At 40.9% G+C, this 14,993-nt stretch overlaps 1 protein-coding gene across 1 annotated transcript in view; it reads left to right on the forward strand.

The window, feature by feature from the left end:
- slc1a7a (solute carrier family 1 member 7a) overlaps positions 1-14,993 on the forward strand; it is a 76,116-nt gene that overhangs the window by 28,035 nt on the left and 33,088 nt on the right. The window contains exons 3-4 of the mRNA XM_041207817.1: positions 3,724-3,939; positions 7,931-7,973. Coding sequence (XP_041063751.1) covers positions 3,724-3,939; positions 7,931-7,973 — 259 coding nt within the window. The remainder of the gene's footprint in view (positions 1-3,723; positions 3,940-7,930; positions 7,974-14,993) is intronic.

Below are 14,993 nucleotides of genomic sequence, written 5' to 3' on the forward strand. Positions count from 1 at the left end.
TAGATCTGGTTGGGGAGTAGTCAGATCTGGGTGGGGTTGGATTTGGGTTGAGGGGGCAGTCCAGTCAAGTTGAGGGAATGGTTGGAGATTAGTTGGGTTCATGTTGAGGTGGGTAATCGGGTGGTTGCGGGAGGTATGTTGGGTCTGGCCGGGGATAGTGGGGTGGTTGGCAGGGAGCTGTTTGGGGGGTGCCAGTTGTGGAGTTACCCAGTTGTTAGACCAGACTTTAGTTTGTCTAACATTTCCTGGGTGACTATCCTGGTAAGCACTACATTTGCATATGAGGGGGACATGTTAATGGTGTTTTTATTTTTCTATTTTTAAAGTTTCACTGCCTTTCAGAGATCTCCCTGTGACAGCACTTTGCCTCAGGGAGATGTGCACATGCACAAAAGAGTGCATTCTGGCATTTGAGGAAATCACCTCCCCTGGCCCGCACAGGAAGCGCAGTCCCAACCACACTAACTCAGAGTCGGAGACAATTACTCAGGGCCCCGAGGTAGCAGGGGAATTGCCCATTGGAAGCTTAAACTTCCCGGGCAATCCCACATAGGCCCATGTGTCAGGACTTCTAACGCATCCTGGCATGCATCTTCCGTTGTACATCTGGTCTTCAGTGATCTGATGACTGGATTTGGGCTATTGTATTCCTTATAAGACTGACTTACCTATGTTGTACTGCATCTCTAAGGCTTAGTGAATCTTACTAATAAAAGTGACATCATAATTTTTAAAATCTTTTCTCCTCCTTCCCCATCGTTCTCTCTTGCCTTCCTGAAGACACGCAGTCTTGCTAAATCCTACAGGCAAAGGTAACTTCTAGTACCTCATCTAAATGGGTGTTTTTCACTACACGGTGGATGTACATAAACCACTCGAATATCTGAGTCTAGCTTGATCCAGCTCCTTGCACCATATATGAAGTTCAAAGTTCAAAGGTGGGGGGTAACACAACTGGGAGCACAAACTTTAGCCAACTTCCCCAGCCCCAGAAGGATACAGTGTTCAGTTTTAGAACCCTATGCACCATCTTTGCTTGGTCTAGCCTACTTAGCCATAACAGGAATGTGAATCTGGTGTTATTTTATCAGTACTATTTGGGCATATTGAGTCCACACCAAAGGCAATGAAGGAAACATAATTATGAGCTATTCTAAATATACATACAAAAGAAGGTTTCTTAATTCAATTGCATTGCAGTGCTGCATTTAACGTTGGCAGAGATGCAAGTGTTAATTTTCCAATCCCCAATGCTAAGGTAATTGGACCTGGAAGGGGGTGCCCTCTTTTCTCTCTCAAAGACCCTCCCCACATACAAGTTCGTAACACCAGACTCACAACTGTATGGCTTGAACAGGATGACCAGTGAAACAAGTTTCTTCTGATAATTCACAAATGCTTTATTTAATTACCCACAGCCCTTAGAGAAGGGCAGCCTTCAGCAATCACGAAATACAGTTACACATAAAGTTACATTACCTGGAACCCTATCCTGTCAGAGGCTAAACCCCCGCCTTGTTCCTAACTTAATACTTAAATCTTTATATCCTAACTTAACACTTACAATCACCCCTCGGTTGGTCTTCCAGTGGTGTTGTCGGTCCCTCGGTGGAGTTGACCAGACTCCACAACTTCCTTGATTGCCTGCAGAAAGCAGTGGCATCCTACAATTGTGTCCCCAGTTAGACCATTCCTGTTGCTGGCCTGGTCAATTCATTTCAGTGTCCAGCAGTTAGCACTCCTAGTTTATTCTGCGCATGGTCCAGACAAATATGATAGGCTCATGCTGATTGAAACAATAGTCTTTCCATGGAAAATATACCCCAGAAGAATATGATCTGCCCTCAGATTGTTTAAACAATTCTCCTGCTGTTTTGAAGCAATACACCACTTGGCTCCAAGGTCGATGCAACTTTGAATATTAATGGAATAAAAGCAAAAAAACTGCGGATGCTGGAAATCCAAAACAAAAATAAAAATACCTGGAAAAACTCAGCAGGTCTGGCAGCATCTGCGGAGAGGAGCATAGTTAATGTTTCGAGTCCTTATGACTCTTCAACAGAACTAAGACTTAGATGCTGCCAGACCTGCTGAGTTTTTCCAGGTATTTTTATTTTTGTTTTGAATATTAATGGACTGTTCCTTGTGCCATTGTATTGGGTAATCAGTCTCTTAATTGCATTAGTCAATGGCAGGTAACGGCATTTCCCTTTGTTCCATGATAGCAACCAGTCAATGTCCAAACCCTTTTGATGAGCCACTGTCTCACTAAATGTCTGAATTAACCACTTGTTGCCCAGCCCTGTGCTGTTGGCTGCAACTTGGTTTCTGTATTGTGATAAAAAACATGAGGTCAAAACATATCCGTGGGATTGGGTTTTATACTCCATGGGCAGCATTTTTCCCTGTCGGCGGGGGGAAGTGTGGGAGCAGGCGCGAGCAGGCGTGCTTCCGATCAGCGCGCCCAATCGAGGGCATGCCGCCATTTTACTTGGGTGGGCCAATTAAGGCCCATCCAATGTGCATGCATCAGGAAGCGCTATGTACTCCCTGTGCGGGCGGGGGGGGGCTTCCCTCAACCGGGAGCGCGCTGTTTCACAGATCTCCCTGAGGCTAAATGCTGCCTCAGGGAGATCGTCACCGATTTAAAACTTTCAACAAAGACTAGAAAAAAATTTCCCTGCCATGTCCCCTCATGTGACGCGTCCATAATTTTTATTGTAAACTATTCTGCATTTTTAAAATCATTCATGAAACCTCATCCCACCTGTGGATGAGGTTTCATGCTTTTCCTGAAGCCCGCCAGGCTTAAGGTTGTATAGGCAGGTCCATTAATGAGTTCAGTTGGTTTTTTAATGGCCTTAGTAGGCCATTGACAGGTCGGCGGGCACACATCCGAGTCGGATGCACGCTCACCAAGCTGACAATCTAAATGATGTGAGGTGGCGTCGGGCCGCACGCCTGACATCACCCCGCATCATTTTACACGTTGGTGAGTGGGCCCTGACCCCTGCTCGCCGACTGAAAGATGCTGGCCCATAAGTTTCCCAGTTAGAGAGAATTCTGACTCTACGGACCAGAGCACAGTGAATTCTAAAACCTACTATTTTTTCTAGGGCAGTCCCGAATTCATGAATGAATTCCCAGCCTGTATTGGAAGCTTGTCAAAAGGGTGGAAGGGGAACAACACTGCACATCAGCCCTTCCAGAGCTAAAATTTAAAGGGATATGGCCACTTAAAAGTAAGTGGCTGCATAGATTGGGGGAAATTGTTGCAGCTGTTACTAGGTCAGTACATGTTGAAAATTTATTCTTCAGCCTATTTTGGGACACAAAACTGATGAGTAATAGGCTCAATTCATAGGATGATAGCACAGGGATAGGGAGGGAGAAACCAAACGTCTCCTTAGAGAACATGGCTGGGGTGGGAAGAAGGAGAAGGAGGATGAGATTGTTCTCAGTGGGAAGGGAGAAACCCAAGGATAATAGCACAAGCATGACAATTTGCAAAGCATCCTGGGATTAGGGAGAGAAAAAAATGATCCTGCTTTAGTCAGCTGCTAATGCTTGATATAAAGGAAGATCAAGACACTGAGGGATGCTATGGAGACATTCCCTTTGTGACAGACTTCAGCACAGGAGGAGAAAAAATTTAAGTGAATAATGTACAAACGCACATATTCAGAAAATTCTTGCACAATTCATATATTTATATTTTTTCAGCTTGATGTCTGGACTGGCAGCTTTGGACGCAAAAGCTTCAAGTCGATTGGGTCTAATCACAATTGCATACTACCTCTGGACGACTTTTGTGGCTGTCGTTATAGGAATAATTATGGTCTCCATCATACATCCTGGTGGTGCAGCCCAGAAGGAGAGTACTGATGACAGTGGAAAACCAATCATGAGCTCTGCTGATGCATTGTTGGATCTGATACGGTATGGACGAGTATAGTCCTTTGGAGATGTTGTAATCCCAGCACTTCTCAGAATTCTGTGGCCCTGAGATGGTTATTTTAAATGCATTTTACTTCACGCATTGTGAGGGTGAACAATAGCCTAATTTGATGCTTTAGAAACATCAGTTTTATACTGTAATATATAACTTTTTATATTAAAAATGATGAGCTGTTGCAATATTCTCATGGCATTGTCCCTGAAAGGGGCCACTGTCAGATTAACATTATATGATGTATTAATTTAAGTGAAACCTACCCTAATATAATATGGCAATCAAATTATCTGATGCTTCTTCTGTGAAATCTGAACTTGCCCACTGACTGGGGCAGTAGCAACCCTTCCCTTGGAGGAGATGTTGATAAAGGCACTAGGGCTTCAGTGTACAACTGTGCTTCATGTTGTAGCACTGGTCACATGGATCAGAAAGGTCGCATTCTTGATTCCTGGCCTATACTGTGCTAACTAGTTTCATCCAGGCTGTTGGTTAGGCCAATGCCAACATAAACATTTTTGAATATTGGGCCCTGTATTTTTGATTAAAGTTTTTATGGGTTGCTAGGGAGTAAAGGACAGAAAATTGAAACTCTGAATTAATCCTGCCTCATGACATTCTTTAGTACTTTGTGTTAAGTGCGAAAGTGTAATTTGTTTATATGGATTTTGGATATTTTTCATCCTCTCCTTTAAGCTTAATCGAAAGTAGCTTCTATTAGAACCCTGATATAGAATTTAATGAGCATTCATTTGAAATATTTTTCTAAACTGTTCTTTTCTAATTCAAATTAAATAATTGATTATTTTCTATTTACCTAAATTGGGTTGAACTATGAATAGTTTTATTTAACCATCGAAATTCTGGCTTATTTTCTAAGTTTTCAACTTGTGCACTGCAGTGGTGAAACAAAAATATTATTGTAGGAAGGTTACTCTCAAGCATCTGTAGCTTTATATATTTAACTGCTAAAATTAAATATTCAAAATAATGTTCAATGCAAATGAAAGATCTACTCTTGCTTTTCACACTACACTTTTTCTTCATTTTTCTGGCAGTCCTTTTTAAAACTTAACTTTAGTTTTCTTGATTTTTTTTCACTAATATATATTCCATTATATTCCAAACTTTTCTTCCAGTTTCTTTTAATTAATATTTTACTCGCTCTGCTTTCCCAGTCTCCCTACACCTGTTGTTCATTTTGGAAGGGAGAGCAATTTTAAATCTTTGGTTGCAGTTGGCTAAAAACGCAGCTTTTGGAGCTTTTGGGCAACATATTTTTTGAGAAGTTGTGCCCATGTCATGCCAAGAGCCAGTTTTGATATCTTTCCCAAATAGATAACTATGGAAACAGTAGCATGCTGATTATGCTATTGGACTAGTAATCAGCGATCTGGATTAAAGATCCAGAGATATGAGTTCAAATCCCACAACAACAGCTGGGGAACTTTATTTAGTTAATTAAATAAATCTGGAATAAAAAGCTAGTTTAAGTAATGATGACCATGCATCTACTGTTTTGTCGTAAAAGCCTATCTGGCTGACTAATATCCTTTAGATGCGAAACCCTACTGCCCTTGCAAGGTCTGGCCTTTAGGTGACAATCCTCTGAAATGATTAACTGTTGTTAAACATTTTTTACCATTTTCTCAACGGCAATTAGGGATGGGTATTAAATGCCAGCCTTGAATGAATAATAAGAAAAATAAATTGGTTCATGAGACTGACTGCCGCAATCAACTAACATTTACTCTTTTACCTCTGGGGTCAAGCTTCACATCCAGTCTGGACAGATGGAATGAATGTTTGCTCAGCTGGCTGTAAAGGTTCTATGCAAATTCATTGTGGTAGTCTTAGCCTGGCTTTTAGTGGGCATGAGTTCAAAATTACCCAAGATGTAACCCAGCTGAAAGTCTCAGTCAGGAGAGGCCATAGAATGTCTTGTTTGATAACATATTTCTGTATACTGTTCTGAAGCTGGACTTGAAATACATCTTTGGACCAGACTAAGAGGATTTTTTGTCTGTGTCTGATCCCGTTCAGCCTGTCTTCACCTGACTCCTTGTGCAAATGCAATAGTGATCCTTCCCTTGACCATCCTCATTTGGATAAGTACATGAAACTGGCTTCTAGTTCATCGAACAAATATGAATTTACTCTGAACCCTTTTGTGACAAAAAACATTCAAAAATGGTATTTGAATAGAAAAACACTGTATACAAATGAACAGAGGCATGATAACCATTCCCAGCTGTAGGAAGGTGACATTTAAATGGCTATTTAATCAGTCAAATAAGTATACTTTAATGGCTGATCCACAGTGGCTTTCTGACATTTCTTTCTCCCACACAGTTATTAAAAAAAAGTATTTAACGACCCAATTACACTCCAGTTGAAAATCCACATCTGTTGCTCATTCATGGTAAATTTGTTTGTGCAGACTATACAGATGAATTTATTTAAACTTTTGTTTGGAGTATGAGCTCATTCTGTTGAATAACAATGCCAATTATATAATAAATGGGATATAAATGCCATTCCAGGTCAAGTTTTGCCTATTAGAACCATAGAAAAGTTACAGCATAGAAGGAGGCCATTTGGCCCATCTTGTCCATGTCCTTTTTTTAAAAAAAGGTGCGTGCAATGAGCTATTAAATCGAGATCATTTCCACTGCTGCACCTTCCTGTTGTCATTTCAGTTTCTTCTCTTCCCAACTCAGGTATAGCATGAGGAATGTAAACACTGAGTAACGACAGCCCAGAACCGGGAGGTTCTTCTAACTTCTCACCTGCACTTGTGGACAGAATACAAAAAGGGCCTTATCATTTGGTGGATGATGCTTCTCCCTCTTCCAGTCTGCAATGTCTCTGTCACAATGTTTCTTGTCTTTCATTACATCAGCGATACCTGTAATGACTCGATGGAGTGGACAGGTTTCAACAAGAAACAGCTAAACTTTATTACGGCTTTTCAGGTGCTACATGCCCGGCCAGGACTCTCGTCAGGAATCCCCACCACCCTGGATTGCCCACACTTAGGGCTGTCTGCCTGGAGCCTTAACAAAACATCATGTGACCATTGATAGGCAGCAGGAGAGGCTATACCCTCAATACCATGATACCATGGTAATTGTTGCTTTGAGCTTTTCCCTATCGATCTTTCCATGCCCCAGATAGACCAAATTACTTCTTCCTTGCATCCCTACTTCATTCAAATCAAGAGACTTGATATTCCAGGGATGGGCAAACTGTCTATGAGTGGCCCTTTGAACACTTTGTTTGCCTAGTTTGCCCATGCAGCAAGTCCTAGTACAAAGGTGCAGAAGGAACATGAACATAGGTGTGTCCCTCCCCATCTGACCTCACTAATAGGCTTTAGGTTGTAATATATTTGGTATTCACTAATGTGTGTATTTGGGACTAATTGCCTTCTCAATTGCACAATAACAGTAAATAAGATGGTGATCCTAAACTTAGTTCTCACATCTGGAAAAGTTAAATTTTCCTTTTTTTATATATATATATATATATATATATATATATATGTGTTGTTAAGAAATCTGCTTCTTAACCAATCCCCTTCAATTCCAAATATGAACATTGTATGCAAGCAGTTCCTACAAACAGCCTTCAAGGTCTTCTGGATGCAGTAAACTTTTCTTCTAGAATCCCACTACCTTGGCATCTTAAAGATTATGTCCTATTTCTAAGTTTTCCCTACTTTACTATACTACCAAGAGAGGTTTTTCAGTAAAGTTAAATATTGGTAGCCTTATTAATAGCCCAATAATCTTACACCATCTAATCCAAGTTTAGAGAATTGATATAAGCTATTGAAGCTTCTGTCTCCTAGTTTCCCTTGTTATCATTCATAGCTATACGTTAGATTTATAGTTTTAAATAATAATGGATTTTGTATGTGTTATTGTTTACTATAATGATGCTGAGTAACTTTGTTTTCCTTCTTCCCTCTTAAAGGAATATGTTTCCCTCTAATCTAGTTCAAGCTACATTTCAACAGGTGAGTTGATTTTTTTAGTATTTAGTACATAGGATGTGAACGCTGCTGGCAAGGCCAGCATTTATTGACTGTCCCTAATTGCCATCAAGAAGGTGGAGGGTGAACCACCTTCTTGAACTGCTGTAATCCAATGTGGTATTTAATGCTTTCTTTTAAGGAATCCAGGTGAAGTGCCAAGGTTTATAACGCAGAATACCATCAAGGATGAAAAGAATAGGAAAGAAGACAAGATAAATTATGATGTATTAGTTAAGTGATACTAAGCCTAGGTTTCAAAATTCAGTAAATTATGAAAGGAAAGGAGGATTATGGGAGATTAAGAATTTGGCAAAGAATGAACTAGATGAGGAAGTAGTGTAATAAATCTTGATTTCAACACAGTAAAGATAGAGAAAAGGTATATGGAAGAGGACATAGACTGGAGAAATGGGAAGACACATGATGTATGCAATTTAATACAGTTAAGTGCGAAGTGATGCACTTTGGAAAGAATAACATGGAGAGGCAATGTAATCTAAATGTTATATTTTGAGGAGGTTGCAAGAGGTTCTTGGGGGTGCAGATACTTGTCTTTCTAAATAGGGGCATCAAATACAAAAGCAAAGAAGTCATCTTAAACTTTTATAAACCTCTGATTAGGCCTCTACAGCTGCAGCATTGCATACAATTCTGGGCACCACATGTTAGGAAGGATGTCAAGGCCTTGGAAAGCATACAGAGAAAGTTTGGCAGCATGACACCAGAGATGAGGAACTTTAGTTATGTAAAGAGATTGGAGAACCTGGGATTGTTCTCCTGAGAACAAAGAAGGGAAAACCTAATAAAGGTATTTGACATTGTGAGGAGTTTAGGTAGAGAAAGTAGAAAGGTATTGTTTCTTTGGCAAGTGGGTCAGTAACCTGGTTTAAAATAGTGAGCAAAAGAAATAGAGAGGAAATGAGATTTTTTTTTCATACAGAGGATTGTTGCGCTACACTACCTGAAAGGGTGATGAAATCAGATCCCATCGAAATTTGTGCAAAAGGACAAATGGCCGAATGGCTTTATTCTATAAGTTGTAAGATTCTATGATTTTATGCATCAATGGCATATTTGAGTCTTAAAGGAGAAGAAGATGCAATTTGTAAATAAATCAAATTGTGTTTTTCATTCCATATATTTATTATCCCTAAAACTGAGAAAAGAGTAATTGAAAATATCTAAACGCAGTTCTAATTGAAAATAATGAAAAATTCTAGCCAGTAACAGAAATTTTAACAACATGCTTTTTAAAAAGAAGTTTTCAGTACCTTAGCTTAATTGCCAAAAATAATGGAAGGTCTTTCAAATCTTTTCCACTGCTTTTTGGATAAGGACTGTGAACTGTTCACTCGATACAAAAAAAAACACCAATGGGCTGGATTTTGCGGTCAGCAGTGATGCAAGGGCACTTTCAGCTTCAACAAAATAAGATTCACTGAGAGATCTGGTGATCTCTTTCTAGAGTTTCAGCTCTATCACCATGTAGTGGTACAGTAACTGATTGCAGTGCTCTATACTGGGCATTGCCAGCATGGATCAACAGTGATAGCAGACTGTCCCAAGCAGCTCATCAAATTAAAAGATTTGCACCCCCCACAACTCCACCCCCCCATCCCCAACAGGAAACTAAAAGCACCAAAATTAAATCATTTAAAAAAAATTACATAGAGCAAATTAAAGATTGGGATATAACACATGGGGTGAATGTAGAAGGTTAAAGATTCTGGAAAAAAATGTTTTTACAAAAAAAATCATTATGAATATAACTTCACAAAAAATATATTAAATAAACATTTAACAGCACTCCACAATCATAAAATTATTTTTTCAGGGTTCGTTTTGTTGTTCATCAAGTTTTATCAATCACATGACCATTAAAAACAGTTACATCTGAATAAGCAAGACCTAACTTTTTAAGGGGTTTCTAATGGTGGTATTGGGGCAGGGAAGTTGAAATTCTTACTGATTTCGGTGATTGCTAGCTCTGGGTAGGTCTACTGTGCAGCCTCTGTCAGGATCATGATCGGAAAACTGCAACTTCAGGACTTCCATGCTAATCTGTGGATGCCCAATATCCTGAGGGTCGCTTGCCATTTCAACACACCACCCTGCTCTCGTGCCCACATGTCCGTCCTTGGCCTGCTGCAATGTTCCAGTGAAGCTCAACGCAAACTGGTGGAACAGCACCTCATCTTCCGATTAGGCACTTTACAGCCTTCCGGACTTAATATTGAGTTCAACAATTTCAGGTCATGAACTCTCTCCTCCATCCCCACCCCCTTTCTGATCCCCTTTTCCCAATATTTTTCTTTTCCCACCTGTTTTTAAATTTATTTCAATCTATTGTTTTATCTCCACCTTTCAGCCCATTTCAATCCCTTCCCCCCACCCCACCCCCATCGGGATATCTGCCACTTGCTTGTCCTGCTTGCTACCCTTAACGTCCCCATTAGCACATTCCTTAGATAATATCATCACTGTCAACACCCTTTTGTCCTTTTGTCTATGACATCTTTGGCAATCTCTTCTTTGCCTCCACCTATCACTAGCCCTCTATCCAGCTCTATCTGTCCCACCACCCCACCTCCACCAGCTTATATTTCACCTCATTTCTCTATTTCCTTAGTTCTGATGAAGAGTCATACGGACTTGAAATGTCAACTGTGTACCTCTCCGCAGTTGCTGTCAGACCTGCTGAGTTTTTCAAGCTATTTTTGTTTTTGTTTCAGATTTCCAGCATCCGCAGTATTTTGCTTTTATGCTGAAGGTATAGCCAGTTTCAGAGGCATAATGATGGCAAACACTGACAGTTTACTATCAACTCTCCATTGCAACATCTGGCCAGTGTGTTGCAAGTCTTGGGGAAACTGGGCGGTGCAGTGGGTTACCCAATCACACTTTGTGTTAGGACTTCATATCCATTCCAGGATGTCTTTAGAGGCTGTCAGAGGTGGGCATGAATTGGTGTTTTACCGGTCTCAGTAAATGTGGACCCACAGTAAGTGTTATAGTCACTGTACAGACCAACAGCTTTTAAAAAGATATCTAATTTCCAAACAACCAACAGAAATAACCGAAAGACAAGATTTCATATTTTAAGACTTGTACTCAACAAGCAAACTATGATCAATATAAATCAAATGTAACTTAACGGGAAACTAATAGAACTAACCTAGGAAAAGGTACTTTCTCATTAACTAATTAACTAATTGTGTTAATTATGGTTTTATGTAATGTGTAGTATCCCTTTGAGAAGGATGTTATAAAGGAAGATCACATAATCTTACATAACCAATAGAGGAATAGCACTGGCTACCTCTCTAGTAAGTATTCTGAGTTTGGAGCAGAAGTATGGGGACAGGGTTTAAGTGGAAAGCACACAAGTGTAGCTGCTGAGTACCTTTATAAATAGATAGAATATATTTCACCTAAGAACTGTCTGCTGATCAATTCTGTCGATTGTACCAACTTGGCTATCCCAAAGGAGCTGCGCCCCTAGCCAAGCTGTTCCAGTACAGCTACAAGACTGGCATCTACCCAGCTATGTGGAAAATTGCCCAGCTATGTCCAGAACAAAAAAAGCAGGACAAGTCCAACCCGGCCAATTACCGCCCCATCAGTCTATTCTCCGTCATCAGTAAAGTAATGGAAGGGATCATCAACAGTGCAATCAAGCGGCACTTGCTTAGCAATAACCTGCTCACTGACGCCCAGTTTGAGTTCCGCCAGGGCCACTCAGCTTCTGGCCTCATTACAGCTTTGGTTTAAACATGGACAAAAGAGCTGAACTCCCAAGGTGAGATGAGAGTGACTGCCCTTGACATCAATGGCACATTTGACAGAGTGGCAAGTAACATTTGCACCACACAAGTGTCAGGCAATGACCATATCCAACAAGAGAGAATCTAACCATCACCCCTTGACATTCAATGGTCTTACCATCACTGAATCCCCCACTATCAATATCCTGGGGGTTACCATTGACCAGAAACTGAACTGGACCAGCCATATAAATACTGTGGCTACAAGAGCAGGTCAGAGGCTAGGAATTGTGTGACGAGCAACCCACCTCCTGACTTCCCAAAGCTTGTCCACAATCTACAAGGCACAAGTCAGGAGTGTGATGGAATACTCTTCACTTACCTAGGTAAGTGCAGCTCCCATAACACTCAAAAAGCTTGACACTGTCCAAGACAAAGCAGCCAACTTAATTGGCATCACATTTACAAACATTCACTCCCTCCACCACCAATGCACAGTAGCAGCAGTATGTACCATCTACAAGTTGCAGTGCAGGCGTTCATCAAGGCTCCTTAGACAGCACCTTCCATATCCACAACCACTACCATCTAGAAGGACAAGGGCAGCAGATACATGGGAACATGTATCTGTAAGTTCCCCTCCAAGTCACTCACCATCCTGACTTGGAAATATATCGCCGTTCCTTCACTGTCACTGGGTCAAAATCCTGGAACTCTGTTCCTAACAGCACTGTGGGTTTACCTACACCACAGGGACTGCAGCGGTTCAAGAAGGCAGCTCACCACCACCTTCCAAAGGGCATCTAGAGATGGGCAATAAATGCTGGCCCAGCCAGCAAAGCCCACATCCCCTGGATGAATAAATAAAACAAGCGTGCAACCCAAATCCATAAGTCCCCACAAACTGGTGACCAATATCCAACAAACTGGCGATGAGGAGAAAGCAAGAAAAACGCGAAGATACAATAAACTGGCTTCGACAATAAAACAAGTTAACAAAAGAAATCAAGAGAAACAAAATCAGGCTGTACCTCGCACGGTAATTATAAGTAGAATTTCCGTCCTAATCATCGAAGCAATCCCCTCACAGAATGCTGTAATTCAGAAGAATTGACCCTTTCAATCCAGCGACGGATTATTGGTCTCAATATATTGAATGCCTCGCGTTCTTTTTCCAAGCGAGTGACATTGCAGGGGAAGAGGAGAGGTGACCGATCCTCTTATCTATGTGTGGGAATAAAGCCTGTGGCTTTTTTCAAAGTTTGACAGCACCTAGTGCCCCAGATTTGAAAAGTTTTGATAAATTGGTGAACCTCTTAAAAATGGTCATTACCAGCCAAGGCCTGCTTCTTGATGCAACGATTCAAATTTAACTCAGAAATAGAGCCCCTGGGTAGACAGTTGTTTGTTATGTGGCAATATGTGGCAAGTTTGAAGCAGTTAACAAAACATTGTGAGTTTGGTACATCTTTAAATGACATGCTCAGAGTTCGTTTAGTGTGTGGTGTGAATGAGGACATGATTCAGAAGAAATCATTGTTTGGAACAAATTTGGATTTTAAGAATGCGCTAGAGATAGCACTGGCCATGCAAAATGCAGTAAGGGATTCAAAAGCCGTACAGGGAGTACAAAATGTTGGGTGGGAAGCCTCAGCCAAAAAGGGCGCAAAAATGCAAGACTCTGCCGAGAAGCGGGAAACAGCCACTGCTAGCAGACAAATAAAAAGAAATTACTTAGCAACAAAAGCAAGGAATAATTGCAACAGAGATGGAAACAGACAACCTTAATACAATTGGCAGTTTGAAAAAATTGAATGTTTTTATTGTCATCAAAACGGACACCTAATGAGACAGTGCAAGGAAAGAATCAGGCATACTTTCAAACAAAAGAAAAAACCCTATGAGATCCACAATGTAGAAGAGCCTGAAGCAGCATATTCAGATATTATTCATTATGTAATTTGAAGGTTGGAATAACAGAACCAATAAATGTAATAGTGAAGGTAAAGGGCAGATCTATTAGAATGGAAGTAGACTCAGGAGCTTCCACTACAATGATTGGTGAACACACCTTCAAATACCTGAATTATGGTGAACGTAAATTAAATTTGGAAGAAACTGGTGCCTAATTAAAAATTTACCTGGAGAAAACATCCAAGTCAAAGGTACAAGCAGAGTTACCGCCCGTTACGGAACCCATTGGTGAAACTACCCTTGATGGTGGTAGCAGGCGAGAGGCCAAGTCTCCTTGGATGAAACGGGCTGAAGGAGATTAAGTTAGAATGGGCTGAAATTTTCCAGTTGAGAGCAAGTGGGTTATCAGCTGCTACAAAAATACACCTCAGTCTTCAAGGACAAACTTGGGAAGATCCAGGGGCTGCAAGCAAAAATTCATGTGGACCCAGAGGCAACCCCCCAATTCATGAAGGCAAGACCAGTACCTTATGCACTTTGGGAGAAGGTCGATACCAAACTGAACAGATTAGAGAAACAGAGTGTTGTACAACCTGTGCAGTTCTCAGAATGGGCAGCACCAACCGTACCTGTCCTTAAACCCGGCCAATGCATTCAAATTTGTGGAGACTACGAATTGACAGTTAATAAAGTGGCTAAGCTGGACAGACACCCCATACCAAAAATTGAAGACCTATATGCTAAGTTGGCAGGTGGAACCACCTACATGAAGCTTGAAATGAGTCATGCTTATCGACAGTTAGAGTTAGAGAATGCCTCCCGGAAATTTGTCACAATTAATACACACAAAGGATTGTACCAATACACCCATTTGCCTTTTGGAGTCTCCTCAGCTTGCGCCATATTCCAGGGAACAATGGAAAGTTTATTGCAGGGACTGCCCCATGTTGTAGTTTATTTCGATGATGTTCTGGTGACAGGACTCACTGAAAAGGAACGTTTGGCAAACTTAGAAGAAGTCTTAAAACATTTCTTACAGACTGGAGTGCGTTTAAGAAAAGAAAAGTGCACATTCCAAGCGAGGGTGGTAATCCATTTGGGTCAGCAGGTAGATTCACAGGGCCTCTGCCTGGTTGAGGAAAATGTGAGAGCCATAAGAGAGGCACCCACACCAAAGAACACCTCCGAGCTCAAATCATTCTTAGGAATGATCAATTATTGTGGGTGTTTCTTACCCAATTTGTTGACAGAACTGGCACATCTATTATCAACTCAAGAAGAACCAAAGTCGGTCTTGGGAGACACCACAGAAAGAAGCTTTCAC

Source organism: Carcharodon carcharias, chromosome 16 (assembly GCF_017639515.1).
Source record: "Carcharodon carcharias isolate sCarCar2 chromosome 16, sCarCar2.pri, whole genome shotgun sequence".
NCBI lineage: Eukaryota > Metazoa > Chordata > Chondrichthyes > Lamniformes > Lamnidae > Carcharodon > Carcharodon carcharias.